General features: G+C 34.2%; 1 protein-coding gene across 2 annotated transcripts in view; it reads right to left on the bottom strand.

Annotated features, from left to right (window-relative positions):
* Positions 1-26,409, bottom strand: part of Dis3 (exosome complex exonuclease RRP44-like protein Dis3) — a 310,868-nt gene that overhangs the window by 203,551 nt on the left and 80,908 nt on the right. For both annotated transcript variants that reach the window (XM_090392656.1, XM_090392657.1), the window contains exon 6: positions 26,021-26,170. In XM_090392656.1, the coding sequence (XP_090248782.1) occupies positions 26,021-26,170 (150 nt within the window). The remainder of the gene's footprint in view (positions 1-26,020; positions 26,171-26,409) is intronic.

Below are 26,409 nucleotides of genomic sequence, written 5' to 3'. Positions count from 1 at the left end.
CATTGCCTGAATATAAAATTTTGTATTTATTGCTCAGAAAGATCTCACCAGCTTTTGCCTTTTTTAGTTTCAGTTACCCCTATTATGTTGATCTGGTACTTATCCAATTCCTCAGCTAGCTCCATTTCTTTGCAATTCAGGTTTGTTATGTTAGTACCGATCTTGAACTCTAATGACGTTGAGTTGGGGTAAGTTTTAGGATTTGTTCCAGTAGCTGACTTTTCGCTGTCTGCCCTGGTTCCCTGGCAAAATAATGTGGGCCTTGTTTAACCAGGCAACGCCCCAGACAGCATGAAATTCTGTTATGTTGTACCATCATTTGAAATTTTGGTTTAAGCCAATAAGAATACAATTTGGTCAGCTAAATCACAAATTGCCAGCCCATCCTCGTTCGTTCAGTATCCAGGTAGATACCTAACAGGTTGCACCACGAGAAGGTGAGGAATGGACATTAGGTCAGAAGCCCTGTTCGTTTCTCCACATTCCTTTGAAGGCTATGTGAAGGTCTCCTCTCAGTTATATAGATTTAATCCTTAAGATCAATTTTGTATTTATATAAAAATCTCCAGCCTGCCTATGGTACAAGATATACTATAGGTTTGCAAATAGCCTTTCGTTGGTGGGAGGACCATAAAAAAATAATAATAAAATCACTATTAGCCATTGTGGAGACTAGTAGGCAGGCACTACATAGGAAACATGTATGGCCATTGCAGACAAATATATATGCCCAAGAAACTTGCATATTCACTTCACCAACATCTGTGGTCTCTGGGCCAATATTAAGTAGTGTGTCCTCTACTATCATCTTTGGTCTACCAAACTCCACGTACTCTTCCTGAAAGAAACCCAAATCTCACCCCCCCCAGCACTATTCACCCCAACTTTCCCAACTGAAATAATATTCTCGAATCTGACTTCCCTAACAGCAAAATCATCATCCTAGGAGAGTGGTGGATGATGGTGGATAAATTTGAATGTTTATTTAAAGAAAGTGCCGAGGCCTTACTTCAATGCCTCGGCACTTTCTTTGTGTATATCTTTATCAAAAATATAGGAAAGTTTAATCAGAATAACACATTAATATACAGGCAGCCCTTGTATAACGCAGTACTTATACAATGCAGTTTCGATATAAAGCGGCCTACAAATTGTAGTATCCCTTGTTCAATGCGGTTTAGATATAACTCTGTCTACAATTTCTAGTAACCCTTTATTTATTTTTTTCATATTTTTCACTGCGGGACTTAAAAATCAAATTTTATCTTCGTTAAAATTGTGTCTGCCCATATTGTGCAAGTAGTTATAAGTATCGAATTTAGTTATATTGTATCACTGAATAAGGTACTGTACAGAGGGCTTTTGCAGTCTGTGTCATTCTCAACAAATAGTGCAATTAGAGACAGATGGAATAAAAACGGCACTAACTAATAAATCACATGTCCCCCTCTCACAGAAACTATGCTGTATAGACTTAAGCAAAACCATATGTTGCACCGAAACACAGTATCTAACTAAAAACTATTGTCCAATTTTTCAATTATGAAATAAGTGTTTTTTATTGCATTTGAAAAAGAATTGAAATATGCCATATAATGAACGTGTGAGTTTGTCTGCCACCTCAAACGTAAACAAGAAGCTATAAAATTCAACCAAGGGTTGAAATGTTTGTGTGAGTTGAGCCAGTCAGTAATGAGAAGTTCCATTGGAACGATAAATGAAGTGTTAAAACTAATAGTGAATTGTTATGACAGTTTCAGATGTTATGGAATTCGATTGAAGAGAATTAGCATTTCAACTCAACACTTGCCGGTTGCTTTTGTCTTTGGGTCACGCAATCTTTTGTTGATACCGCACCAATCATATGCACGTCTTTATAGCTGCTGTCTTATGTAAAACAAAATTCAGCTTGTACGTACTGTAACAATTAAAAAAAAAACTTGAATAATTTATAAGCGTATAAAAGGATATCACCTGTAAATCGTTGACGTGCCAGCAAAATTCTCAGACGTGCCATAGGTTCGCCATCTAGGGTTTACTGTATAAAGTGTTTATTGTTGAAAACTGTCTTCCTTTCTGCCAGGAAAGCACATTTAAAATCATAAGTATGTTATTCTCAAGCAGAGCAGTTTATTTTCTGTTAAAAATCGGAGAAAAACCAGTTGTTGCAAGGACTCTGAATTTAAATGAATCAACAATTCGAACAATCAAACAAAATGAACATAAAATCCGAGAAAGTGTTATTGCTGGGTCAACGGTAAGTGCAAAGCGCGTTGCTTGTGTTCGTGATATTCTAATAGAAAAAATGGAGAAACCTCTAATGATTTGGATAGAAGATTGCACTCAAAAAAAAAAATCATTTGGATGGACTCCTTATTAAGCAAAAAGCTCTCAAAGTTTATACACATTTAAAAGAACTTGATCAAGATTCTTCAGAAGAAATCTCTCAGCATGGATATTCTGCCAGTAAGGGTTGGTTCGAAAACTTTAAAAAGTGGTTTTCTTTGTATAATCTTAAAATCCAGGGAGAATCAGCATCAGCAGATGCTGAAGCTGCCTGGAAATACCCAGCAGAACTTTTAAAAATCATTAAAGAAGGTGGTTACAGTGCAGACCAGGTGTTCAATGCGGATGAATATGGGTTATATTGGAAAAAAATGCCAAAACGCACCTATATTTCGAAAAATTAAAATTTTTCGAAATATAGTTGCGTTTTATTAATTCTATCTTTGGAAATCAAAGTTTCCAAAGATAGAATTATTCTACTGTTTTGTAGTAATGCATCAGGTGATTACATGACAAAACCAATGTTTATTAACCGATCTGCAAATCCTCGTACGATGAAAGGGCTCGACAAATCCATCCTCCCTGTTTATTGGCGGGCCAACAAAAAGGCATGGGTTACAGCTAGCATGTTTGAAAATTGGTTTTTCAAGTGTTTTGTACCCAATGTAGAAAGTTACACAAAGAAAAAGAATATGGACTTCAAAATTCTACTAATTTTAGATAACGCACCAGGCCACCCAACAAATTTAAGCCATCAAATATTAAAATAACTTTTTTGCAGCCTAATACTACTTCACTTATTCAACCAAGGAATAATATCAACATTAAAGTCATATTATATTCAGCGAACATTTCAATTAATTTTGGTAAAAATGGAATCTAATCCAAGCATGACAACGTATCTATATGTTATAATCTTAATGTCACAAGTTTCTCAAAAGAATCAAATTGTATTCCTTCACGGGGAAAACTTCAAAAAAAAACAAAAAAAAAAACAAAAAAAAAAAAAAAAAACCGGTAAATTCAGTAAACTATTAGTAACATAAAGTAAGTTATGAGCGAGGATCGTCTGTCTGAAAAAATGCTGCGACAACAAGATTATTCCTAATTTCGCTAAGATTAACGAAACCATCAAATCTCCTGGAGCTCATAATATCTACATGAATACCAGTTTAGTTTTAATCTATAACCAACTCAGAACAGCTAAACATGATCTTGCTACAAACATTTGTCAAGTTTCTGATCTCCAGACCTTTATCTCCACAAACTTAGACCCACATCTTTCTGACTTAGTTCTTAATGCGGCTAAACTCTCTATACAACGTTCGTATAAAAAACAGAATCAACATCTAAACTGCAAATATAATGTTCTTATTTCTAAACAAATCGAGCCTTTCCAAGTTCCAGATAATTGGATCGTCAACATATTTGTCCGCCCTTTAACTAGTAGTGAAACACTCATCCTCTCAAAAGGACATAATTTTGCTATAGTCCCTAAAAAGAATCCGTATCTAGATTTCCTGGTTAACATCAAACAGAACCTTAGTTATCTTTCCAGTGAAAAGGCTAATTATCTCCGCCTAGAAGTTACTTCTACGCTACTTAAAGACAAGCTTCCTCCTTCCAACATATCTCCTTCTGAAAAGAAATCACTACATTCCTTAAGAAGCAACAGTCACCTTGTCATCACTAAAGCAGACAAAGGGAAAGTGACAGTAATTATGGATTCTTCAAACCATAGAAGAAAAATTTCTCTTCTACTTAGAGATCGCTCAACATACCAAGAACTTAATCACAATCCCACCAATAGACAATTGAAGAAATTAAACTCCCTTCTAGATGAGGATCAGTTTGGATGCAGACACGATTGAAAGGCTAAAAACTCATTTCACAAGACCTCCTAGATTTTATGGTCTACCTAAAATACACAAGACAGATATTCCTCTTTGTCCTATAGTGGACTGTATTGATTCACGTACTTATTGCATAGCCAAATATTTAGCGAAATTATTGAAATCACATATAGGTAAATCACGCTCCTTTTTGAAAAACTCTTCTGATTTCCTAAATAATTAAAAAAATATCTTATTACAACCCACTGATCTTATGGTGAGCTTCGATGTAGAATCTCTATATACTAATGCACCTCTCAAAAGAGACTTTACAATTACTTGCTGACACCTTCCCACAAGACATTATAAAATTATTTGATTTCGTGATGCACTCTGGATATTTCTTATGTCAAAACAAATTCTACAACCAAGTGGAAGGAACAGCCATGGGAAGTCCACTTTCACATGCTCTAGCCAACTTTTATTTGGAACATCTAGAAGACGTCCTGTTCTCATCTATATTCCTTCAAAAGCTTCCTTTTGGGTGAGATATATATAGACGACATCTTTTCAGTATGGCCTCATAGAGATTCCTTACCTTCCTTTTTAGCCAAAATCAATTCCTTACATCCGTGTATTAAGTTTACCATGGGGATTGAAAAAAGACAACAAGTTATCCTTTTTAGATGTCCTCCTCCTCATCCGTTCACCTTCAGGTATTCTAACAACAACAGTTTACAGAAAACCCACTTTCACCGGACATTATATTCTCAAACAATCTGCTCATCATCCTTATCAAAAATCAGGAATCATAAAATGCTTAATCCGACGAGCCAGAACTAATTGTTCATCTCCTCATGAATTACAGAAAGAACTTTCAACTATCAAACACCACATGAAATTAAATGGCTTCCCCGAAAAAAGTACACAACATTTATTCAATTCTTACAAGCCAATCCAAAACAACACAGATTCAATACGTCGAGTTCCAATTTCTTATATTTCTGGGATTTCAGAACCAATTTCAAGGATTCTGAAGAAATATGATTTAACAACCACTTATATACCTATTAACAAAATATCCACCTATTTCCCCTCTTCTAAAGATAAACGCTCAACTATGTCTGTGCCTGGTGTGTATCAAGTTCCCTGTAACTGCAATCTGTCCTACTTTGGACAAATGGGATGCTCTATAGAAAAAAGAATTCAGTAACATCAATCATACATCCAGCACAACAAATCCGATAAGTTTGGATTGGCTCATCACGGAATAGAGACAAGCCACAACATCCTCTGGTCCAAGACTAGCCTCCTACACAGATGTCGCTATAAATTTGAATGTTTATTTAAAGAAAGTGCTGAGGCGTTACTTCAACGCCCTAACTTGAATCGAAATGACTGTATATCTTTATCAAAAATATGGGAAAGTTTAATCAGGACAACACATTAATATATATATATATATATATATATATATATATATATATATATATATATATATATATATATATATATATTAGATTTACCAAGTAATTTTATAAGCTAGGTTATTTAACTCCTAATCTCAAGTATGCAAACAATTAAGTTTGTGCCTGAAACATAGTTCAAGTCTAAAGATGGTATACAACACCACGGCAACGCATTGTAAAGGTGGGTAAAGTTCTGATCACTATTCTTAGTATTTTCCAATAATGTAAAGCACATCTCACGAAAAGATGTATACTGCAATACATTATGGGTGGGGGGTCACTACCCAGACCGGTTTCAACCTTTTTTGAGGTCTCCTCAGTGAGTAGCTAGACCCTAAATACCAAGGTTTTAGTAATACAGAGCCTTAACAACTTTACCTATAGAAGTTGCTGCAACGTGTTTTTATTTTTAATAAGAATCTCTGGAAAAGATATAGATGTAATTAATTTTTTAACTTGGCGATACTCTGTATATTAGGGTTACCAAGTAATTTTATAAGCTAAAAAAAAAAAAAAAAAAAAATATATATATATATATATATATATATGTTTTATGTGTTTTTTTTTTAAATTAAGACTTTAATTCTTACATTAGTCTAATGTTATTTATAAATTAAGATTATTATATGAATTTGTGAATTAATATCTTTAATTTAATCATTACTCTGATAAAAAATGTTTTCCTCTCTTTAATACTTAGCAATATAACATCATGCGGCTCGTTCTACTTTTTGAATGATCAATTGTTGGTATTCCACCTTGTTAAAAAACTGTTCCTATGTAGCCACTGAAGATAGTCTGTTATTTTCAGACTGAAATATTTGGCAAATTAAAATATAATATTCTTGTGTAAATTTGTCTATATATCATCATCATCATTAAATTCATATATGTACCCTCAAGGGGTGTACAGGATATGATAGTACTACAGGAAAAATTTACATCATTACTAACTTCCTATCTACAATTCCCTTCCAAATCAGTCTATTACTTGTCAAGCCTCCAATATATGATCATTATCAGATCATATATTTCTATCGTCTAAGGCACATTGTACCGTATCAATCCACCTATATCTTGGTCTTCTCTGGGTCGTTTTCCTGCCAACCTGGCAGAGAACACTTGTTTTGCTAATCTTTCCTTGCCCATCCTGTTTAAGTGACCATACCACCTGAGATTAGCTCTGCTAATGCATTCCTGGATGACGACAATGTCAAGTTCTTTCCTAATATCCTTGTTTTTCATCTGATATTGCCATTGATGCCATTTGTTCACGCCTCTAATCTTTCTCAGGACTCTCATATCTGTGGTTTCTAGTCTTTGGTCAAGTGTTTTACTTCTGACCCAGCTCTCAGATCCATAAGTTAAAACTGGTTTGAACACTGTCTTGTATACAGCTAATTTAGTGTTCCGACTAATTTCTCTCTTATTCCACATGAATTTATTCAATTGACTTCCTACCATACCAGCTTTGTTGATTCTGTTGTTCTGTTGTCTATTTCCATATTTAATTTACCATCTTCACTAAAAATCGTGCCTAAGTAGCTGAAATGTTTCACTTGCTCCACAGATTCCCCGTTCACAACACAGTTCACATTTTCAACAATTCTACCTATTTTCACTGTCTTTGTCTTTTCATTGCTGACCTTCATACCATATCTATTACAACAGTTATTCAATTTAGTCAGGGAATCTTGCAAACTTATAACGGATTTATTCAGAAGTATAACATTGTCCGCATAAAGCAAAGAGCTGACATTAACATCTCCAATTCTGATATCATGTTTAATGCCACTTTCTTTCATAATGTGATCCATATAGATAATGAATAACAGAGGGGATAATGTACAATCTTGTCTCACACCAGATTTAACATTAAACCATCTTCCTATACATCCTTCAATTCTAACTGCCGACTTACAACTCAAATACAGACTAAGTATTGCTTGATATAATGCCTCACTGACACCTTATAACTATAGCGTATTGAATAGTTCCTCTCTTGGCACCTTGTCATATGCCTTTTCCAGATCGACAAAACTTAAATACGGATCTTTGTTATATTCCTTGGCTTTCTCGACTATTTGTTGTAAAGTGAAGATCTGATCCTGACAGCCTCTATTTGGCCTGAATCCAGCTTGTTCTTCACCAAGTTTTTCTTCCACAATTCTTCTCAACCATTTCTCAAGTATACTTGCATAGATCTTGCCAGGAACACTCAGTAGAGAAATACTCACATTCAGTTTTATTTCCCTTTTTATATATGGGTACTATTAGAGCTCTACTCCAATCATCGGGAATTCGTCCCTCTGTCCAGGCTTTCTGAACTATGCAGTGCAGCCACCGTAAGACTTTTATACCACCATACTTCAGCATTTCTGGTCGAATATCATCTACTCCTGCTGCCTTTCCACATATCAAGCCTTTGATGGCTTTTTCTACTTCAAATATGGATGTGTATTCCTGACTGTATGCCTGTTGAGTGTTTTTTGCCACTGTGCTATCACTGCTTGTTTCATTTAGCAATTTTTCGAAGTAATTATTCCATACTTCAAGGATATCTTTTTCTCCTGTTTTCATGTCACCTTTATCATCTCTAACTTCTTTTACAGCACTCTTTCATCCATTTCTAAGCTTCTTCAAGAACCTCCAGAATATCTTACCACATTCTTGATATTTATTTTCTATGTTCTTGCCATAGTCCTCCCATGACTTTTGTTTAGCTAGTTTTACAGTGTTTCGCTTTCTTACATTTGTCTCTGTATTCTCTAAGAGCAAAAGTTGACTTATTTGCCAGGAACTTTTGATATGATTTCTTTTTTTTCCTTCACTGCCTCTTTAACTTCTTGTGTCCACCATGGAGTCCTAATTTTTCTATCCTTGTAGACAACCTCATCACATGCCTCTCTGGCTGAATCAATCAGGGTTTTCTTAAAGGCATGTCACTGAATCTCCAAGGTTTGGTTCCTGTTCTCAAATTCCTTCATTTTTTCTTCAATAATCTTTGTTTATTTTAGTCTATAGCTCACATCTGAGAGCTGCTCAACTTTTATTCGCTTTAAAACTTTCTTACATGTTATTCTTTTCAATATGAAATTCAATTTTATCCTGCTCAAGACTAAATAGCGATCACTTCCAATTTCAAATCCTCTGTACACTCTGGTGTCCTGCACAGGAAGAAAACATCACTATCAACAATGACATAGTCAATGAGACTTTTCTTATTCCTTGCCTCTTCTCTCCATGTGACTTTGTGAACATTTTTATGTTGGAACATGGTGTTAGTAATAACCAGTCCATGTCCTGAGAAGAAATCCGACAGGTATTTGCCATTATTATTAGCTTTGCTCTTTTCTCCAAATTTTCCCAAAATATTTTTGTATGTCTGACAATCATTTCCTACTCTGCTATTCAGATCCCCAACAAGGACCAACCTTTCCTTTTTCCTTGTGTCAGTTGCTTTTTCTAATGCATCAAAAAATTCCTCCACTTCTACCTTAGTAGAACCTTCTATGGGACCATAGGTAAAAATAAGTCTCATTGTCCAGTTCCCCATTCTCATATTTGCCCACATCACTCTACTTGAGACTGCCTGCCATTCTAGAAAATTAGCCTTGTATTTTGTGTTGAATACTATGGCTACTCCTTCTTTTCCTTAATTGTCATTGCCTGAATATCTTCGTTGCCCTCATTGCCTGAATATCCTTGCCATTGGTTAGCATTCATTTGTCTATATATTATAATATAATTATATGTAGTAAGTGGAACATTACAGAGCAATAAGTCTATATTTAAGTTGTAAGTCAGCAGTGTCAGAACTGAAGGAAATACAAGAAGATGGTTTGATATAAAATCAGGTGTGAGACAAGGATGCACTCACTCACTCTCTCTCTCTCTCCACACTCCGTCATCTATATAGATTGCATTATAAAAGAAAGTGGCATTAAACCTAACATTAGAACTGGAGATATCAAACTTAGCTCTTTGCTTTATATAAATGATGTACTTTTAAACACATCCAGTGCAAGTCTACAAGATTCTCTAACTAAACTGAATAACAGATGTAACAAATTTGGCATGAAAATCAGCAATAAAAGAGATCTAATTTGTGTAAACATGCAAGAATATAGAAAACCTATAGAAGAAGCGAAATATTTCAGCTATTTAGGCACAGTTTTTAGTAATGGCAAATTAAATTCGGAAATGGATAACAAAATAAGCAAAACTGGTATGGTCGAAAGCCAGTTGAATAAATTTATACGGAATAAGAGAGAAATTAGCCAAACATCGAACTAGCAGTATTAGACGATAGTGTTCAAACCAGTTTTAAGTTGGAACTCAATGGCAGAATCATATTAAAAATGAAGGCATTTGGATGGGCTTGCCATTGTTAGCATTCAAGAATGTATGAGAAGGGCTAATCTACAAGGTGTGTTAAAAAAAAAAAAAAAAAAAAAAAAGACCAAACTTTTTAAATAGTGTGCTGTGGCTACTGAGCGCACCTAGCAGCAGGTCTTGACAACAAACTGCCATTTGCCCTGTTCTTCTAGAGCATTAGTCATCGAGTTACATCCTGTGAAGTGAGCACGTGTACAAGCTGTTCATCAGATTGGTGACAAAGTGACAATGAAAGAGCTTTAAGAACTGTGTGTGTGTGTGTGTGTGTGTGTGTGTGTGTGTGTGTGTGTGTGTGTGTGTGTGTGTGTGTGTGTGTGTGTGTGTGTGAAATTTTGCTGCGAACTTGGTAAAAATTGAGACATTGGTTTATGGCTATGATGTTGAAACCAAGATGCAATTGTTGCAGTGGATGGGGAAAGGCTCCTTGACTAAAAAAAACACAGATGATTCAGTCAAAGATCAAGGTAATGTTGGTCGTGTTTTTTTTTTTTTTTTAATGGAAAGGCATTGACATTACGAATTTGTACCAGGAAATTTTAGCACGTTTGAGGGATGCTGCATGAAGGAAGAGGCCTGCATTGTGGGAAAACCAGACTTGGATGTCACACTACAACAATGCACCAAAACATTAGAAATCCATTGTGCTCCATCCACCCTATTCTCTGGACTTAGCCCCAGCATACTTTTTCCTGTTTCCCAAACTTAAAAATACTTTTAAAGGATGTTGTTTCCAAACCGTAGAGGAGAATCAGGAAAATGCGATAAGAGAACTGCGCACCATCATTAGAAAGTGTATTCCAGGAAGCATTCAAACAATGGAAGAAATGTTGGGAACGGTGTATCGCCAGTAGAGGTGACTACTTTGAAGGGGACAATGCTTAAAATGTTGTAAAATGAGCAATAAATCTTTATAACAAAAGTTTGAATATGCCTTGTATGGTGGTGGGGCCACTTAAACAGAATGGGAGAGGAAAAGTTAGCAAAATGTGTTTGATGCAAAGAAGGCAAAGAGGAAAACCATAATGTTAGATGTGACAATATTGGCATGCTGATAAGTAATAGAGTAAATTTGGAGGAAAATTGTTGATAGGAGATTAATAATAATGTAAACTTAATTGTCTAGTAATGTCATAGTAGCCTGTACACCCCACCTTGAGGGTACACATCAGGAAATTGATTATGATATTTATCTTCAAAATTCTTATCAAAGTCTTCCAATGACTTATTTAGCTACTTTTTCAGATTAAATTGACTTTTTAAAATTTTTTTCTGTATTCTCTCAGAATGCATATTTACTCCCTAAGGAACTCTCAACAAGCTTTTTTCTTCTTAACAACTGCCTCTTTAACTTACTGAATCCACCATGGAATGCTGATTTTTCTATCCTTGCAGATAACTTCATGCCCCCTGAAGGGACTATTTTCTCCAGAGTTTCCAAAACCTGATTTTTTTTCCTTGAATAACATATGTATATTTTAGTCCCAACAGTTCACTTCTGAAAGCTGCTTAACTTTGATTCCCTTCTTAAGACACTTAAAACTTTCTTACAGACTTTTCTTTTCAATATGATAATCAATTTTATCTTGCTCAAAACTAACTGACCACCACTTACTATTTTTCCTGTATAATCTTGCCTGAACTATTGCAGAGATATCAGTATCAACAATAATACAGTAAATGTGACTCTTCTCCAAGTAATTTTTGGATATCTTTATACCCTATGGAATTAATAATGACTAATCCAGGCCCTGAAGAAAAATCCAGCATGTACTTACCATTATTATTAGCTATGCTCTTTTTTCCAATTTTTTTGACATTTTAATATTAATTTAAATAGTATTAATTTCTTACTCTGATATGTAGAGCTCCAAGATGGATTTTTTTTTTCTTATCTCAGCTGTGTCTTATATCAACTTGAAATATTCGTTCCACTTCTTTCGTTAGTTGAACCTTCTGTGAGATCATAACCACAAAAAAAGTTGATTATCCATTCTCATTTTGTTCTTTGGCCACATCACTCTATTTGATATTGCTTGCCATATAAGATCACGTTTAGTGTTGAATATCATATCTACTCCTTCCTTTCTCTGATCAGTAGTACTGTATAATCTTGTATTTGTTATCTGGAAGCATCTCACCTATTTTTGTCTTTCTTGCTTTGGTAACACCACTTATATCAATATGATATTTCTCAAATTCAGTTGCACTTCTTAAGTTGACAGTGACTATCTTGAAATAGGAAATTACTGCCAGACATACAAAACTATTTTGGAAAATTTGGAGAAAAGAGCTAAGTGCAATGAATTTATTTAGTAGCAGTAAATTTGCTGTATTTTATCCTTCTAATTAGTGCAACGGAACAAGACAATTTATATTCTTTCATTTGACTGACAATATAGAATTATTATTATTTTCTTTTGCGTAAGTTTCCAATGTTTGTTTGCATTGAAAATTATGTTAACTATTTATAATTGTTTAAATACTGTTTATGGAAATGAATATGACCTTTTACTTTCTTTCCTTGTAAAATACCATTATATGGATCGTCACACTTCAGGTTTAGAAATGATTTGTTTGTTGTTGTTGCTTTTATGAACAACAAATCATGTTAAATTGCATCACTCCCTTTCCAATTATGAGACCTGTTTTTAATATCAATAATTTATATTGAATGATATTTCATCAGGGACTCCTCGCCTTCGTCTTTTGGTTAAAATTGCAGCATTAGATTTCTTTTTTGTAGGCTGCACATGACTATACTATCCCATCTTTAACTACTGTAGATATGTCGAAAAAAAAAAAAAAAATATATATATATATATATATATATGTATATATAAACACACATATACTGTTATATATGAAAAATTTATGCTAATTTTGAAGATTTTCAACTGCACCCCACCCCCTCCTCTACTAGAATTTAATTACATAATTAATCTGTCTAAATTTCTACTGGTTTTGAAAGTTTTCCCAAGCAATACTTAAAATCTATAAATTCATTCCACCATTTTGAAAAAAAAATAAAATAAAAATAAAATAAAAATATTGTATTCGTCGAAGCAGGTACTTCTAATTCTGGTCTATTAGTTTGCATTCTAAAATCAGCTGTTCAGCTGTCTGCTGAAATTCTGTTTTAGAATCACTATGCTATATTTTCACCATGTAAAACTGTTTATATGCATGCCACAAAAAAGAAAGTTCAGTAGTGCTAGTTCTTAAAATGTTTTTAAAAACACTATATAAAGCTGTTTACATTTATGACACAAAAAAAAAGAGTTCACTAATGTTTTTTTTCTTCTTTTTCTTAAGAAAATTCTAAATATTCTGCTTCTACTGCTGCTGGTTGTTATTTCTGAAATACTCTATAATAATCCTCTCAGCTCGAGGTAAAGTCTAAAGGCTGAAATTACTCTCACTGTTATGATGAAGACAAGAGAGAATGCTTGCCCAGAAGTCAAACTAAAGTGCCTCAAGCTATAGTGAAAAATACATCAGCAATGTGTTTGTTTTTAGTTGTTGATCAGCAGATATCCTTAACAGAAATACTGATATTTATTTTACAGGCTGATACAGTATTTATGCCAAAATAATTTCTGCTCAGGACATGGACTGGCTATTACTAACACAATGTTCCAACATAAAAATGTGCACAAATTCACATGGAGAGAAGAGGCAAGGAATAAGAAAAGTCTCATTAACTATGTTACTGTTGATAGTGATGTTTTTCCACTAGTGCAGGACACCAGAATGTACAAAGGATTTGAAATTGGAAATGATCACCATTTAGTCTTGAGCAGGAAAAAATTGAATTTCATATTGAAAAGAAGAACATCTAAGAAAGTTTTAAAGCGAATAAAAGTTGAGCAGCTCTCAGATGTGAACTGTAGACTAAAATACACAAATATGATTGATGAAAAAATTAAAGAGTTTGTTTGAGAACAGCAACCAAACACTGATTGATTCAGCCAGAGAGGCATGTGATGAGGTTGTCTACAAGGATAGAAAAATCAGAACTCCATGGTGGACACAGTAAGTTAAAGAGACAGTAGAGGAAAATAAGAAAGCATGTCAAAAGTTCCTGGCAAGTAAGTCAGCTAAACACTGTGCAAAACTGGCTAAACAAAGGTCATGGGAGGACTTTGGCAAGAACATAAAACTTAAATGTAAATAACTATTTGGGAATATCCATCAAGTGAAAACGGATAAGTATTTTAATACTGGCTAGTTTCACCAAACTTAAGCTGTTGGCATCGTCAGGGTACAAGCACTGAGGTTAAAACATATCACAAAACAGATCTTAATTGTAAATTCTAAAAATTATAGTTACAAACTAAAATAGCATTGAAAGTGAATAATACACGTATCGCATGTACATGATTTACTAGTTGTTGCTAAGGAACGTTCTATAGTTAACATTAAAGTTAATTTCTTGCGTGTTTTCAGAGATCTAATTAGGGTTTTCCATATCTCTGGAAGTATTAAACCTTGGTTCCTGTTAAGGTTATCTGTAGTGCGTGCGACTGTGGCTGCTTCTTTAAACATTTGAGAGTGGTAGTCTTCTTCTATGTAAGGGGTAGAACTTTTGTCCCACTCAATGATGTGGTTTGTTATGGAGAAATGTGATGACAGGCCTGATATGTCTTGTTTGTTGTTTTTAACATAACCAATGTGTTCCTTCTGTCTAATCTCGAGGCTTCTTGAAGTCTGGCCGATGTAACTTGAACCACACGAGCATGGGATATTATAGACTCCAGCCATTCAAACCTATAGAAACAATTCGTAAACTACTACGATCTCCAAAAGACACCCATCCTTTCTATAAGTATGCTGGAGTCTATAATATCCCATGCTCGTGTGGTTCAAGTTACATCGGCCAGACTTCAAGAAGCCTCGAGATTAGACAGAAGGAACACATTATGTTAAAAACAACAGACAAGACATATCAGGCCTGTCATCACATTTCTCCATAACAAACCACATCATTGAGTAGGACAAAAGTTGTACTCTTATATAGAAGAAGACTACCACTCTCGAATGTTTAAAGAAGCAGCCACAATTGCACGCACTACAGATAACCTTAACAGGAACCAAGGTTTAATACTTCCAGAGATATGGAAAACCCTAATTAGATCTCTGAACACACAAGAAATGAACTTTAATGTTAACTATCACTTTCAATGCTATTTTAGTTTGTAACTATAATTTTTAGAATTTACCAGTTAAGATCTATTTTGTGATATGTTTTAACCTCAGTGCTTATACCCTGACGACTAATTAGATCTCTAAACACACAAGAAATGAAATTTAATGTTAACTATAGAACGTTCCATAGCAACAACTAGTAAATCATGTACACGCGATACGTGTATTATTCACTTTCAATGCTATTTTAGTTTGTAACTATAATTTTTAGAATTTACAGTTAAGATCTATTTTGTGATATGTTTTAACCTCAGTGCTTGTACCCTGACGATGCCAACAGCTTAAGTTTGGTGAAACTAGTTGGTATTAAAATACTTATCCGTTTTCACTTGATCGATGTTCCCAAATAGTTATTTACATTTATTTTTTATGTTCTTGCCAAAGTCCTCCCATGACCTTTGTTTAGCCAGTTTTACACAGTGTTTAGCTGACGAAATCGAATAGTTTTATAATGTCTTCAGGAAAGATTTCAGCAAGTAATTTTAAAGTTTCCTTGAGAAGTACATTGGTATATAAAGATTCTATATCAAAGCTAACCATAAGATCTGTAGGTCGTAATGAGATTTTGTAATACATTCTGGATATTTCGTATGTCAAAATAAATTTTACAGCCAAGTAGAAGGAACGGCCATGGGAAGTCCTCTACTCATCTATTTTCCCTCAACCATCTTTTTGAGTAAGATATATAGATGACATCTTTACTATTTGGCCTCATAGCAAAAACGCTTTACCTTCTTTTTTAAACAGTATTAATTCCTTGCATCATCGCATAAAGCACTATGAAATTAGAAGAAAACAACCAGTTATCGTCTTTAGACATTCTCCTCATCCGGTCACCTTCAAATATTCTTATAACTACAGTATACAGGAAACCAACGTTCACAGGTCATTATATTCTTAAAGAATCAGCCCATTATCCATGTCAAAAAACAGGAATTATAAAATGCCTCATCAGAAGAGCCAAAACTAATTGTTCTACTTTTGATTATCTACAGAAAGAACTTTCTACTATCCAACAACACATGAAACTCAATGGCTTTTCCGAAAAAAGTATTCAACATCTTCTCAATTCTTATAATCCTCCACAAAACAACAAAGTTTCAATACGTCGAGTGCCTATTCCTTATATCTCCGGTATTTCAGAACCTATCACAAGAATTTTAAAGAAATATGATTTAACAACTACATATTCACCTATTAACAAATTGTCTTCTCATTTTTCTTCTCCTAAAGACAAACGCTCAACTTTATCTCTTCCTGGAGTTTATCAAATTCCGTGCAACTGTGATCTCTCCTATTTTGGACAGACTGGACGTTCTCTTGAAAAAAGAATCCAAGAACATCAATCCTCCATTCTTCACAACAAACCTGAAAAGTCTGGATTGGCTCAACACGGGATTGAAACTGACCACAGCATCTTTTGGTCCAGGACTCGCCTCTTACATAGATCCCGTTATAGGTTCGAACGTTTGTTCAAGGAAAGCGTGGAGGCCTTGCTCCATCATCCCAACCTGAATCGTAATGACTGTATATCTATACCAAAAATCTGGGAAAGTCTAATCAAGATTACTCCTTAATTTTTTTTATTTTTTTTACCCAATCATGTCTCTACTTCAAAATATTCCGTTTCATACTTAGTGATATAACATCACGTGGCATGTTCTATTTTTAATGATCTATTGTTAGTATTCCAGCTTGTATTTTTTAAAACTGTTCTTGTAATACCACTGAGGATGGTCTGCTATTTCCAGACCAAAATATTTGGTTAAATAAATATCTTTCTTGTGGTTACGTGGATATATCATTAAGAAGGTGGGAAGATATTCTGGAGGTTGTTGAAGAAGCTCAGAAATGGAGGAAAGAGTGCTGTAAAAGGAATTAGAGATGATAAAGGGGATATGAAAACAGGAGAAAAAGATACTATTGAAGTATGAAGTAATCACTTTGAAAAATTGCTAAATGAAACAAGCGGTATGACAGCACAGTGGTAAAAAACTCTGACTTAATGCAGTCAGGAATACATATCCATACTTGAAGTAGAAAAAGCCATCAAATGCCTGAAATGTGGAAAGGCAGCAGGATTAGATGATATTTGACAGAAATGCTGCATATGGAGGTACAAAAGTCTTACACTGGCTGCACTGCATAGTTCAGAATTGCTGGACAGAGGGATGAATTCCAGATGATTGGAGTAGAGCTCTCATAGTACCCATATATAAAAAGGGAAATAAAACTGAATGAGAATTACAGAGGCATTTCATTACTGAGTGTTCCTGGTAAGATATATGCAAGTATACTTGAGAAACGGATGAGAAGGATTGTGGAAGAGAAGCTTGGTGAAGAACAAGCTGGATTCAGACCAAACAGAGGCTATCAGGATCAGATTTTCACTTTACGACAAATAGTTGAGTAATCATGGGAATATTACAAAGATCTGTTAAGTTTTATAGATCTGGAAAAGGCATATGAGAAGGTGCCAAGAGAGAAGCTATTCAAAATGCTACAGTTGTATGGTATCAATGGGACATTATATAAAGCAATACTTAGTCATTATTTGAGTTGTATGTCAGCAGTTAGAAATGAAGGAAGTACAGGAGAATGGCTTAATGTTAAATCTGGTGTCAGACAAGGATGTACATTATCCCCTTTGTTATTGATTATCTATATGGATCACAGTATGAAGAAAAGTGGAATTAAACCTGATATCAAAATTGAAAATGTTAATGTCAGCTCTTTGCTTTATGCAGATGATGATATACTTCTAAATAAATCTGCTACAAGTTTGCAAGATTGCCTGACTAAATTGAATAACTGTTGTAATAGATATGGTATGAAGGTCAGCGATAACAAGACAAAGACGATGAAAATAGGCAGAAGCATTAAAAATATCAACTGCATTGTGAATGGAGAACGTTTAGAACAAGTAAAACATTTCAGCTACTTAGGCACGATTTTTAGTGAAGATGGTAAATTAAATATGGAAATAGAAAACAGAATCAACAAAGCTGGTATGGTAGGAAGTCAATTGAATAAATTTATATGGAATAAGAGAGAAATTAGATCAAAACACTTAATTAGCTGTAAGCAAGGTAGTGTTCAAACCAATTTTAACTTATGGATCTGAGAGCTGGGTTAAAAATAAAACAATTGACCAAAGACCAGAGACTGCAGATATGAGAGTTCTGAGAAAGATTAGAGGTGTGAACAGATGGCATCAATGGCAATATCATATTAAAAATGAGGATATTAGGAAAGATCTTGACATTGTTAGCATCCAGAAATGTGTTAACAGAGCTAATTTCAGGTTGTATGGTCACTTAAACAGACTGGGAGAGGAAAGATTAGCAAAACAAGTGTTCTCTGCCAGTTTGGCAGGAAAAAGACCCAGAGGAAGACTAAAATAGATTGATACAGTAAAAAGTATGTTATTAAACAGAAATATAAGATATGATAATGTTGGGGTCTTGACATTTAACAGACTGATTTGGAGGAAAATTGTAGATAGGAAGTTAGTAATGATGTAAATTTTTCATGTAAATGTAGTAGAACCATATCCTGTACACCCCTTGAGGGTATATATCAGGAATTTGATGATGATGAGGTGTTCCTAAAACCCAGCATATTATAAAATCTCATATAATAAAAATAACAAGGCTTATGAGAAAAACAGGGCTGGAGCAGAACACTTAAAATCTGTACAGTCTTGTACATTATACTATAGAAAAAAATAAAATAAAATTATTAAAACAATTAAATAATAAACCTAATAAAAATGCTACTACAGTTTTAAACATATTTAATCCTTAATAAATTAAAAAAAAAAGGTCCTACAGTAAATACTGTATTTCTTTTAATCTATTTTGAAGAACTTGCATTTGTTTTTGCTAGACAAGTTTCTTTTATTTTCGTAACATTGTAAATGATGTGGAACAATGTGGATTCCTTTAAGCCTATTTCTCTTGCAAAATCACATTCTCTTTTCTTTCAAAACATTTTATGTCAAGCTTATTCTCAATATTCAAGGCCTCCATTTTCGTTCACTACTTGGATTCTTATAACCAGGAAGCATAAGAAAAGCATATAATCTCAGGAGACCAGTGAAATACACATTCATAGGATGGATATACTGGGATGAGAGAGAGAGAGAAAGAGTAGTTTAGTTGAGGTGTGTGTGTGTGTGTGTGTGTGTGTGTGTGTTGTATATTCCTCAGTGGTGTTTTTTGTGTTTACTTGGTTACACAGAAATACAAAGCATAGTGACCATGTGAAAAAAAATCACATGAGCTGACAAGATTTTGCATCCATGTGATTTTACACCTATCTATCATGTATAAACAAATTCATGCATTTCAAATGTGCATTATAGGAGAAATGTCAGTATATACAACAAACAAGAATTTTTGAGGAAAAGTCCTGACCAAAGTCATATAAACACAATATTATGCTAAATAAATTCACTATGGCAAACTGTATACAGGAATACCTTGTATAATGCGGTTAATTGGTTCCAAGAAGCGTCCGCGTTGTTCGAAGTCTATTTATAAAAGTTTTCAATTTAATTTGTTTATTACAAAAATTTAGGATAATAAAAATGTTTAAAAATGAAAAAAAAAAAGTTATTTTTATTAACTAAATAACAAATAAAATCCTTTTAAACTGATATAAAAGTTGTAGAAAACAAAACAAATATTGCTTCAATTTGAGCATACAGTAATTTACTTTTTACTAAAGTAGTCTTTTAGTGTTCGTTGAACCATCCTTATCTTCTTTGTCTCTTCAAGTACTAGATCTCTGTAGCATTTGATGGCATTATTGAGACTTTGTCTCGCTTAGATGCTTCTTTCCAAATTCAGGTCAGCATTTATGAGAAAGTTGGAAGCTTCGTTGATTTTTCTCACAAAAGTTGAAAGGTCAGCAAAGGAAAATTCTTCAGCCATGACATTAGTAGGGTCATCTTCGTCTTCTGCTTCATAGGCTCGTTGTTGTTCCAACTCCAAAAGGGTTTCATCATCCAGATCATTTGAATGAGAATCAATACATTCATTCACATTGTTACAATCTAAACTTGTAAAATCAAGATCTTTGCTCATCTGCACAATTTCTGTTGAGATTTCCTCTTTCTGTGTTGCAAAGGCAACAAAGTCCTTGGAACAATGTGGCAAGATATTGTGCCATACGGCTCTCATGTTGCTTTGAGTCACCTCTTGCCAAGATTCATAAATATTTTGAATGGCATCTTTTATTTTAAATTTCTTCCAAAATTCACTCCAAGTCCAAGAATCTTCTTTTGTTGCAGTTTTAATAGCTTGTGCAAAAGTTCGTCTTAAATAGTAAACCTTGAAAGTGGAGATAATGCCTTGATCCATGCAGATTTGATGTTGTGTTTGGAGGGAAAAAATGAATCTTGACATTTTCATCTAAGTCAGCAAATTGAGTTGGATGGCCTGGCGCATTGTCTAATAAAAGCAAAATTTTGAAAGGAATATCATTCTTTTTAGAACAGCTTTTAACTTCAGGGTAAAAACAAGTTTTAAACCAGTCTTTGAAAATTGACCGAGTCAACCACGCTTTTTTATTCGAACACCAATGAACAGGTAAATTGTTCTTTGTAAAGCCCTTAAGAGCTCTTGGGTTTTCTGCTCTGTACACTAAGAGTGGCATCAATTTAAAATCACATGATGCATTACCTCCTAGTAAAAGTGTCAATCGGTCTTCTGACACTTTATACCCAGCTTGTGTTTTTTTCTTCTCTGCTAGAAATGTGCGCGATAGCATTCTTTTCCAGAACAAGCCAGTCTCGCCAGCGTTAAAAATTTGATCATCTGTGTAGCCTTCCTTCTCAATAAGCTCCTTCAATTCATTGGGAAATAATTCTGCAGTTTTAGTGTCAGCACTTGTGCTTTCACCTTGGATTCTTACATTATGGAGTCCAATACGATTTTTGAAATTGTAGAACCACCCGCGACTTGCTATAAAAGTTTCCCTGGTTATACCTCCTTCATTTTCGCTTTCATTTTCTTTTATTTTGTCATGCAGACTTGTTGCTTTTGCCTGGATTATCATTTGACTCAAAGGAATCTTTTTCTGATTACAATCTTCAATCCAGATCATTAGAAGGCATTCTATATTTTCCATTGTAGAAGATCGATTTCTCGTGATCACTTTTGACATATAAGAAGCGGTGCTCATTCCATGTCGTTTAATCTTTTCTTTGCTCTGAACAATTGTTCATACAGATGATCACGTGAGAATTCATTGAATTCTCACGTGCTATTTTAGCAAACGAAGCGCCATTCTCGTGACATTTTATAATTTCAAGTTTCTTCTCTAATGTCAACCACTTGAGTTTTTTTGTTACTCCAACAGTGTCTTCTTTGTTTTGTCTCTTTTCACTCATACTTAAATAATAAAAAAATATTAAATACTAATATTAATGTAAATAATAAAATGCTGTGGGGAAAGAACGTGTCTACGTGAGAGCCAATCGAATAACTACTGCATAAACGTGGCTCTCGACTGTCACTTGCGGTGCCCAGGAGTCGCCGATCAGTGTTGACGATGTTAGTGTGATAATGATAAGTGAAATAATAAAAACCGCATTAGACCAAAACCTGCGTTGTTCAAAACCTCGCTATACAAGGTATTCCTGTACTATAAAATATTATTCCTGTGGTAAAAGTATGCAACAGCAAATGTTAAGAGAGGTAATTTAAAAATGCATATTTCATCTCACAGAGTGGATGTTTTTTAACCCCTGCCAAAAAAAAGTGATTAAATGAACCTGTAGTTTCAAAAGTAGTTGAAAGCAAGAGGGCCAGATGCATAATTTTACAAAAATTGTCGCAGACAGTATGGGTGGGTTGACTCGTAATCTTTCCTTTGTTTATTTTATTTTATTTTTTTTACATGAAACATCTACACCATCAAAAAAAAAAAAAAAAAAAAAAAAAAAAAAAAAAAAAAAAAATGATAGTGTGTTGATCAGCAATTTCTTTATTTTGAATTTCTCTTTTACCTTAGTTTTACTACTGAGGTAAATGAGAAATCAAAAGTATTAGTTTACATCACCACTGCTGTCAAAATTTTTAGCAAACACATCACTGCATACAAAATCACTATCTGAGTCTTGATTGCTTTTCCTTGAATCTGAACACTCATAACCTGATTCAGGTCCACTCAAAATCCAATCAATTTTCTCAATAGTAATGGAGAAAATTGCACTTTTAGCAGACAGTCAACTTAATTTGGGCTATTGTTTCCTGTGAATCTTCAATGTAGCACCCACCTCCTAGCCAAAGCTGAAATGCCCACATAAATTACAATTGTGGGCCTAACTACATAGCCAAATGTGGACATAAATTTATTGCCAGCAAACTAATACATTATATTACACAAAAAAGGTGCTATAAATTTTGTACAAATTAAATTGCAATATGTTTTTGGCAAAACTTACAAATTTCCTAAGGACAGAGCTAAAGAATTAATGTACAGTGTGCTTACAGAATATCATGCAGAGAGACATTTCAGTATGGAATATTACCACTCTGAACTGTGATGCAGCTCGCACAACATCATACTATGTTTAGCACCAACTGATTCAGGAATTCTCGAGGCAAACTGGCACACTCCTTCTTCAGGGCAAAGATATGGCCTACTTTGTTTTTCTGGAAGGGAATTTCAAACAGTAACGCATCTCCCTGTTTCGTCCCAAACGTGTTCTATGAGAGTGAGATCTGGGGGAATGTGCTGACCTGCTTGATTTGATTAATATCCTTGGTCTCCAGAAGTATCTCTGCTGCTCATGTACGATGTAGTGTGGCATTGTCATCCATAAAAATGAATTCTTTGCCTACAGCACCACAGAACAATTGAACATGATGCAGAAGAAATTCGTTGCAATATCGTTCACCAGTCATAGTCCCTTTTTCCAGCACTTGTAGCTTGGTGCATCCACTAATTTTTATGAATAAAACATCAATGAAAATGTGCTCTACGATGAGCTGTGGACAAAGCGATGCAGACTACAAGCCTTCATGCACATAGGACTACTTGTTGCAGATGTCTTGCCACAGTTTGTTGGAATATCCGCATACCTGCACTTTAATGGAGCTGACATGCAAGCTGGCCTGCAGTGGTGCATCGATTACATTTTGCTGTTATAACCAAACATCTGTTTTCAAGCTCCTTGGTAGAGCAAGGACAACCTCTAAACATGTGTCTGGAACACATTGTTCGAGATTTGGTTTGAAATGCTGCCCAGAGCCTGGATACACTTCTTTAGAGCAAAGATATGACCTTGTTTGTTTTCTGGATGGGAATTTCGAGCAGCAATGTGTCTCCCTATTGTGTCCTAAATACTATGCGAGATTCTAAACTCTCTGGCAATATCAATAATTCTATGGCCTTCTTCAAGCTTTCCAATAATTCTTCCTTGCATGAAAACATCTAGATTAGCGCTTCCCAAACTGCAGACTGCGGCCCCCTTGGGGGCCGTGAAATAATGAAAACAAATTTCAAATGTTTTAAGACTAAGTAGTTCTTTTTTTTTTTTTTAATCTTAAAAGAAACGAATTTAATTTTTATTATTTATTATTTCTTTTTTTTGTTATTTTTTATATTTTAATGGCAAAAATCACACATTGGTGTTGGTTCACAAATTTTGCTTCCTGCATATTTCGGCACTTAACGAATATTAGTTAATATATGCTTATTCATATAAGTTTTCATTTCAAAGGTATTGATAAGAAGCACAAAAAAAGCTTACAAACGCAAAATCTTGAATATAAATACAATAAATATTATAATAATATATGCCTGTATAACAATTTTTTTTCTCGATGGGAGCTGTGAAATATTTTAATTTTTCCAAAGGGGGCCTTTATATCCATAAGTTCTACTGATATAGATGATGTCGTTGAGACATTACAAGACATCCTTGTTTGCAACTTTATTCCATCACAAAAAGAGCTTCCTTCAAAAACAATTCTATAGTGTTTTGGACACCAGTGTATATGGCATCACTGTTGAAAGTTGACTGTGAGTGAATATCATTGTTTTGTGTGAGATTATCACCCTACCTACCTACCTACCGGAGGCCTAAAGTTCAAAAAACGTTTGATCTAAAAAATCAGGTTTCTAGATTATCTAGCCATTTAGCCAACTCTCTTGCCCATAGTGATAAGTTTATAACCTTTCATAGGTGGGATTTGCATAAAGAAATAGATCTAATTTAAGATGGTATGCTCCCTTAAACAGAACGGACATTACACAAATAGAAGATTAGTTACAAAGGTGTTTAAAGCAAACAGAAAAAGACCCTGAGGATTAAGATAAATGTGGGTGAGGTTGATGCACTTAGGAATGCTTTAGATGACTCCAGTGTAACAGCTGAACAGTCAAATAATATATAATGATAATAAATGAATAACAAATAATATACGAGTTTGGAAGAAAATTGATCAGAAAATAGTCAAGAAATAAAAGTATCATAATAGTACAAAATGACAGAAGCAAATCACTCATAGGTCATATATTTACTTGAAAGCAATTTTTTTTTTTTTTGGAAAAATATAGTGCAACAGATCCCATAGGATTGTTGTTTGTTGAAAAAGAAAACAAGCAATAGCATACATACCAAGAAAATTAATATGGAAAGTAATAGAAAACATGAGCATTAGCCAATCACTATTTATGAAAAAAAAGTAGGTCCATTTACAGGAATACAAAATGCAGAGTTAAAACTGAGATGTACATGTCAAAATTTGACATAAGTGTTGCCAAAGTAATCACTAGCCTGGTTGGCCAAGTGACTAATGCTTCTAACCAACTGGTTCAAATCAGGCTGCTAGTTCAAATCCCACTTCTGGCATAGATGTTTGGGAATGTCATTAGGTGGGAGATGAATTTCAGTACCTGGGGTAATTAAGAGACCATGGCAGAGCTCTTTAATTAATCTGATATTAGAATTTTGAAACTCAAATTTTAGCCCACCACAGGGACTAATACTGATGTAAAACAGGTTCAGAGCCTTTCAAGGGTGGAATTTATCTTCAAAAAAATTCATATTCATTAAAAGTATGTTTAAAGAAATGTGGGGCTATTCAATTCTCACAATGTGGTGCTATAGGATTTTTTTTTTTGAAATGAGTATTGTTACTATGAAAGACTTTATGTAGAGTCAAATATTTTTTTTTAAACCTTTCATCATTTATATGATACTGATAATCAAAGAGAGAAGTGAGTTTCCATCATGTCACTTTTTTTAAAAAAATAAATAAATAAAGGTGTCTGTATGGTTAGCCTAGTGGCTGTGCGCTTCGCAACCATATGCCTGGGGAAGGAGTGTCCTAGGTTCGATTCATCGGTGATGTGAGGAGCTGAAGGATCTTCCTCAGTCATAGCCAAGTTAGCCAGTCTTGGGAGTGGACAGTAGGGTTTTTTCCCCAATTTATCCTGGGGTTTTTCATCCTGCAAAGCAGGCAAACCTTGAGAACTCAACACTATGGACATAGGATACACCAGGGCATATGGCTGACCACCTTATCCTGGGAACGGTTTGAGGTCTGATGATTAGTAAATCCTTGACACAGGTAAAAGAGGGAAAAGGAAGATGAGATGAGATAAATAAAGAAAACGGTGTTTTTGTATGAAGAGATATTGCAAAACAGATAAACAGACCAGAGAACACAGAAACAGGAGAGATTATGGATTAATCCAGTCATTATTAAAATTAGGTTAAAAAAGAAAGACAATCTAGTTACTTGCCATTATAGTAATTAGTAAATCTATGAAGGAGAATAGGATGAAAAGATTCACAATAAATAAGCTCACCCCTTCATCATCTTCACCTTCAGGATTATCTGTCTTATCTTCCAAGACTAGGGATGATGGATATGACCAGTCATCTTCTGGCAGCAATTGTACTGCTACTATATCACCATGCACAACTCTATTCATATTTATAAGACCCTGTATGAAGATCTAGAACAGAAAATAAAATAATATATTATTTAAACATATGGAAAAAATATTCTCAAGACTATAAATAATGACAAAAGAGTAACATAAAATATTAGTAGGCTATTTCAGAAAATGAATAAAACACACGAGAATTTTAAACATTTAGTAACTGCAATACCATAAAATCTCAAACTGCAGTTTAGACACTAGTATAAAGGAAGTTATACTACCCATTTTTGTAACATTATTCATAAGCAACA

The sequence above is a fragment of the Typopeltis vanoorti genome, chromosome 5, assembly GCF_054136105.1.
Source record: "Typopeltis vanoorti isolate ZY-2024b chromosome 5, IOZ_Tvanoo_1.0, whole genome shotgun sequence".
Taxonomy (NCBI): Eukaryota; Metazoa; Arthropoda; class Arachnida; order Uropygi; family Thelyphonidae; genus Typopeltis; species Typopeltis vanoorti.
Note: the sequence above shows the minus strand (reverse complement) of the source record. Positions and strands in the feature narration are given on the sequence as shown.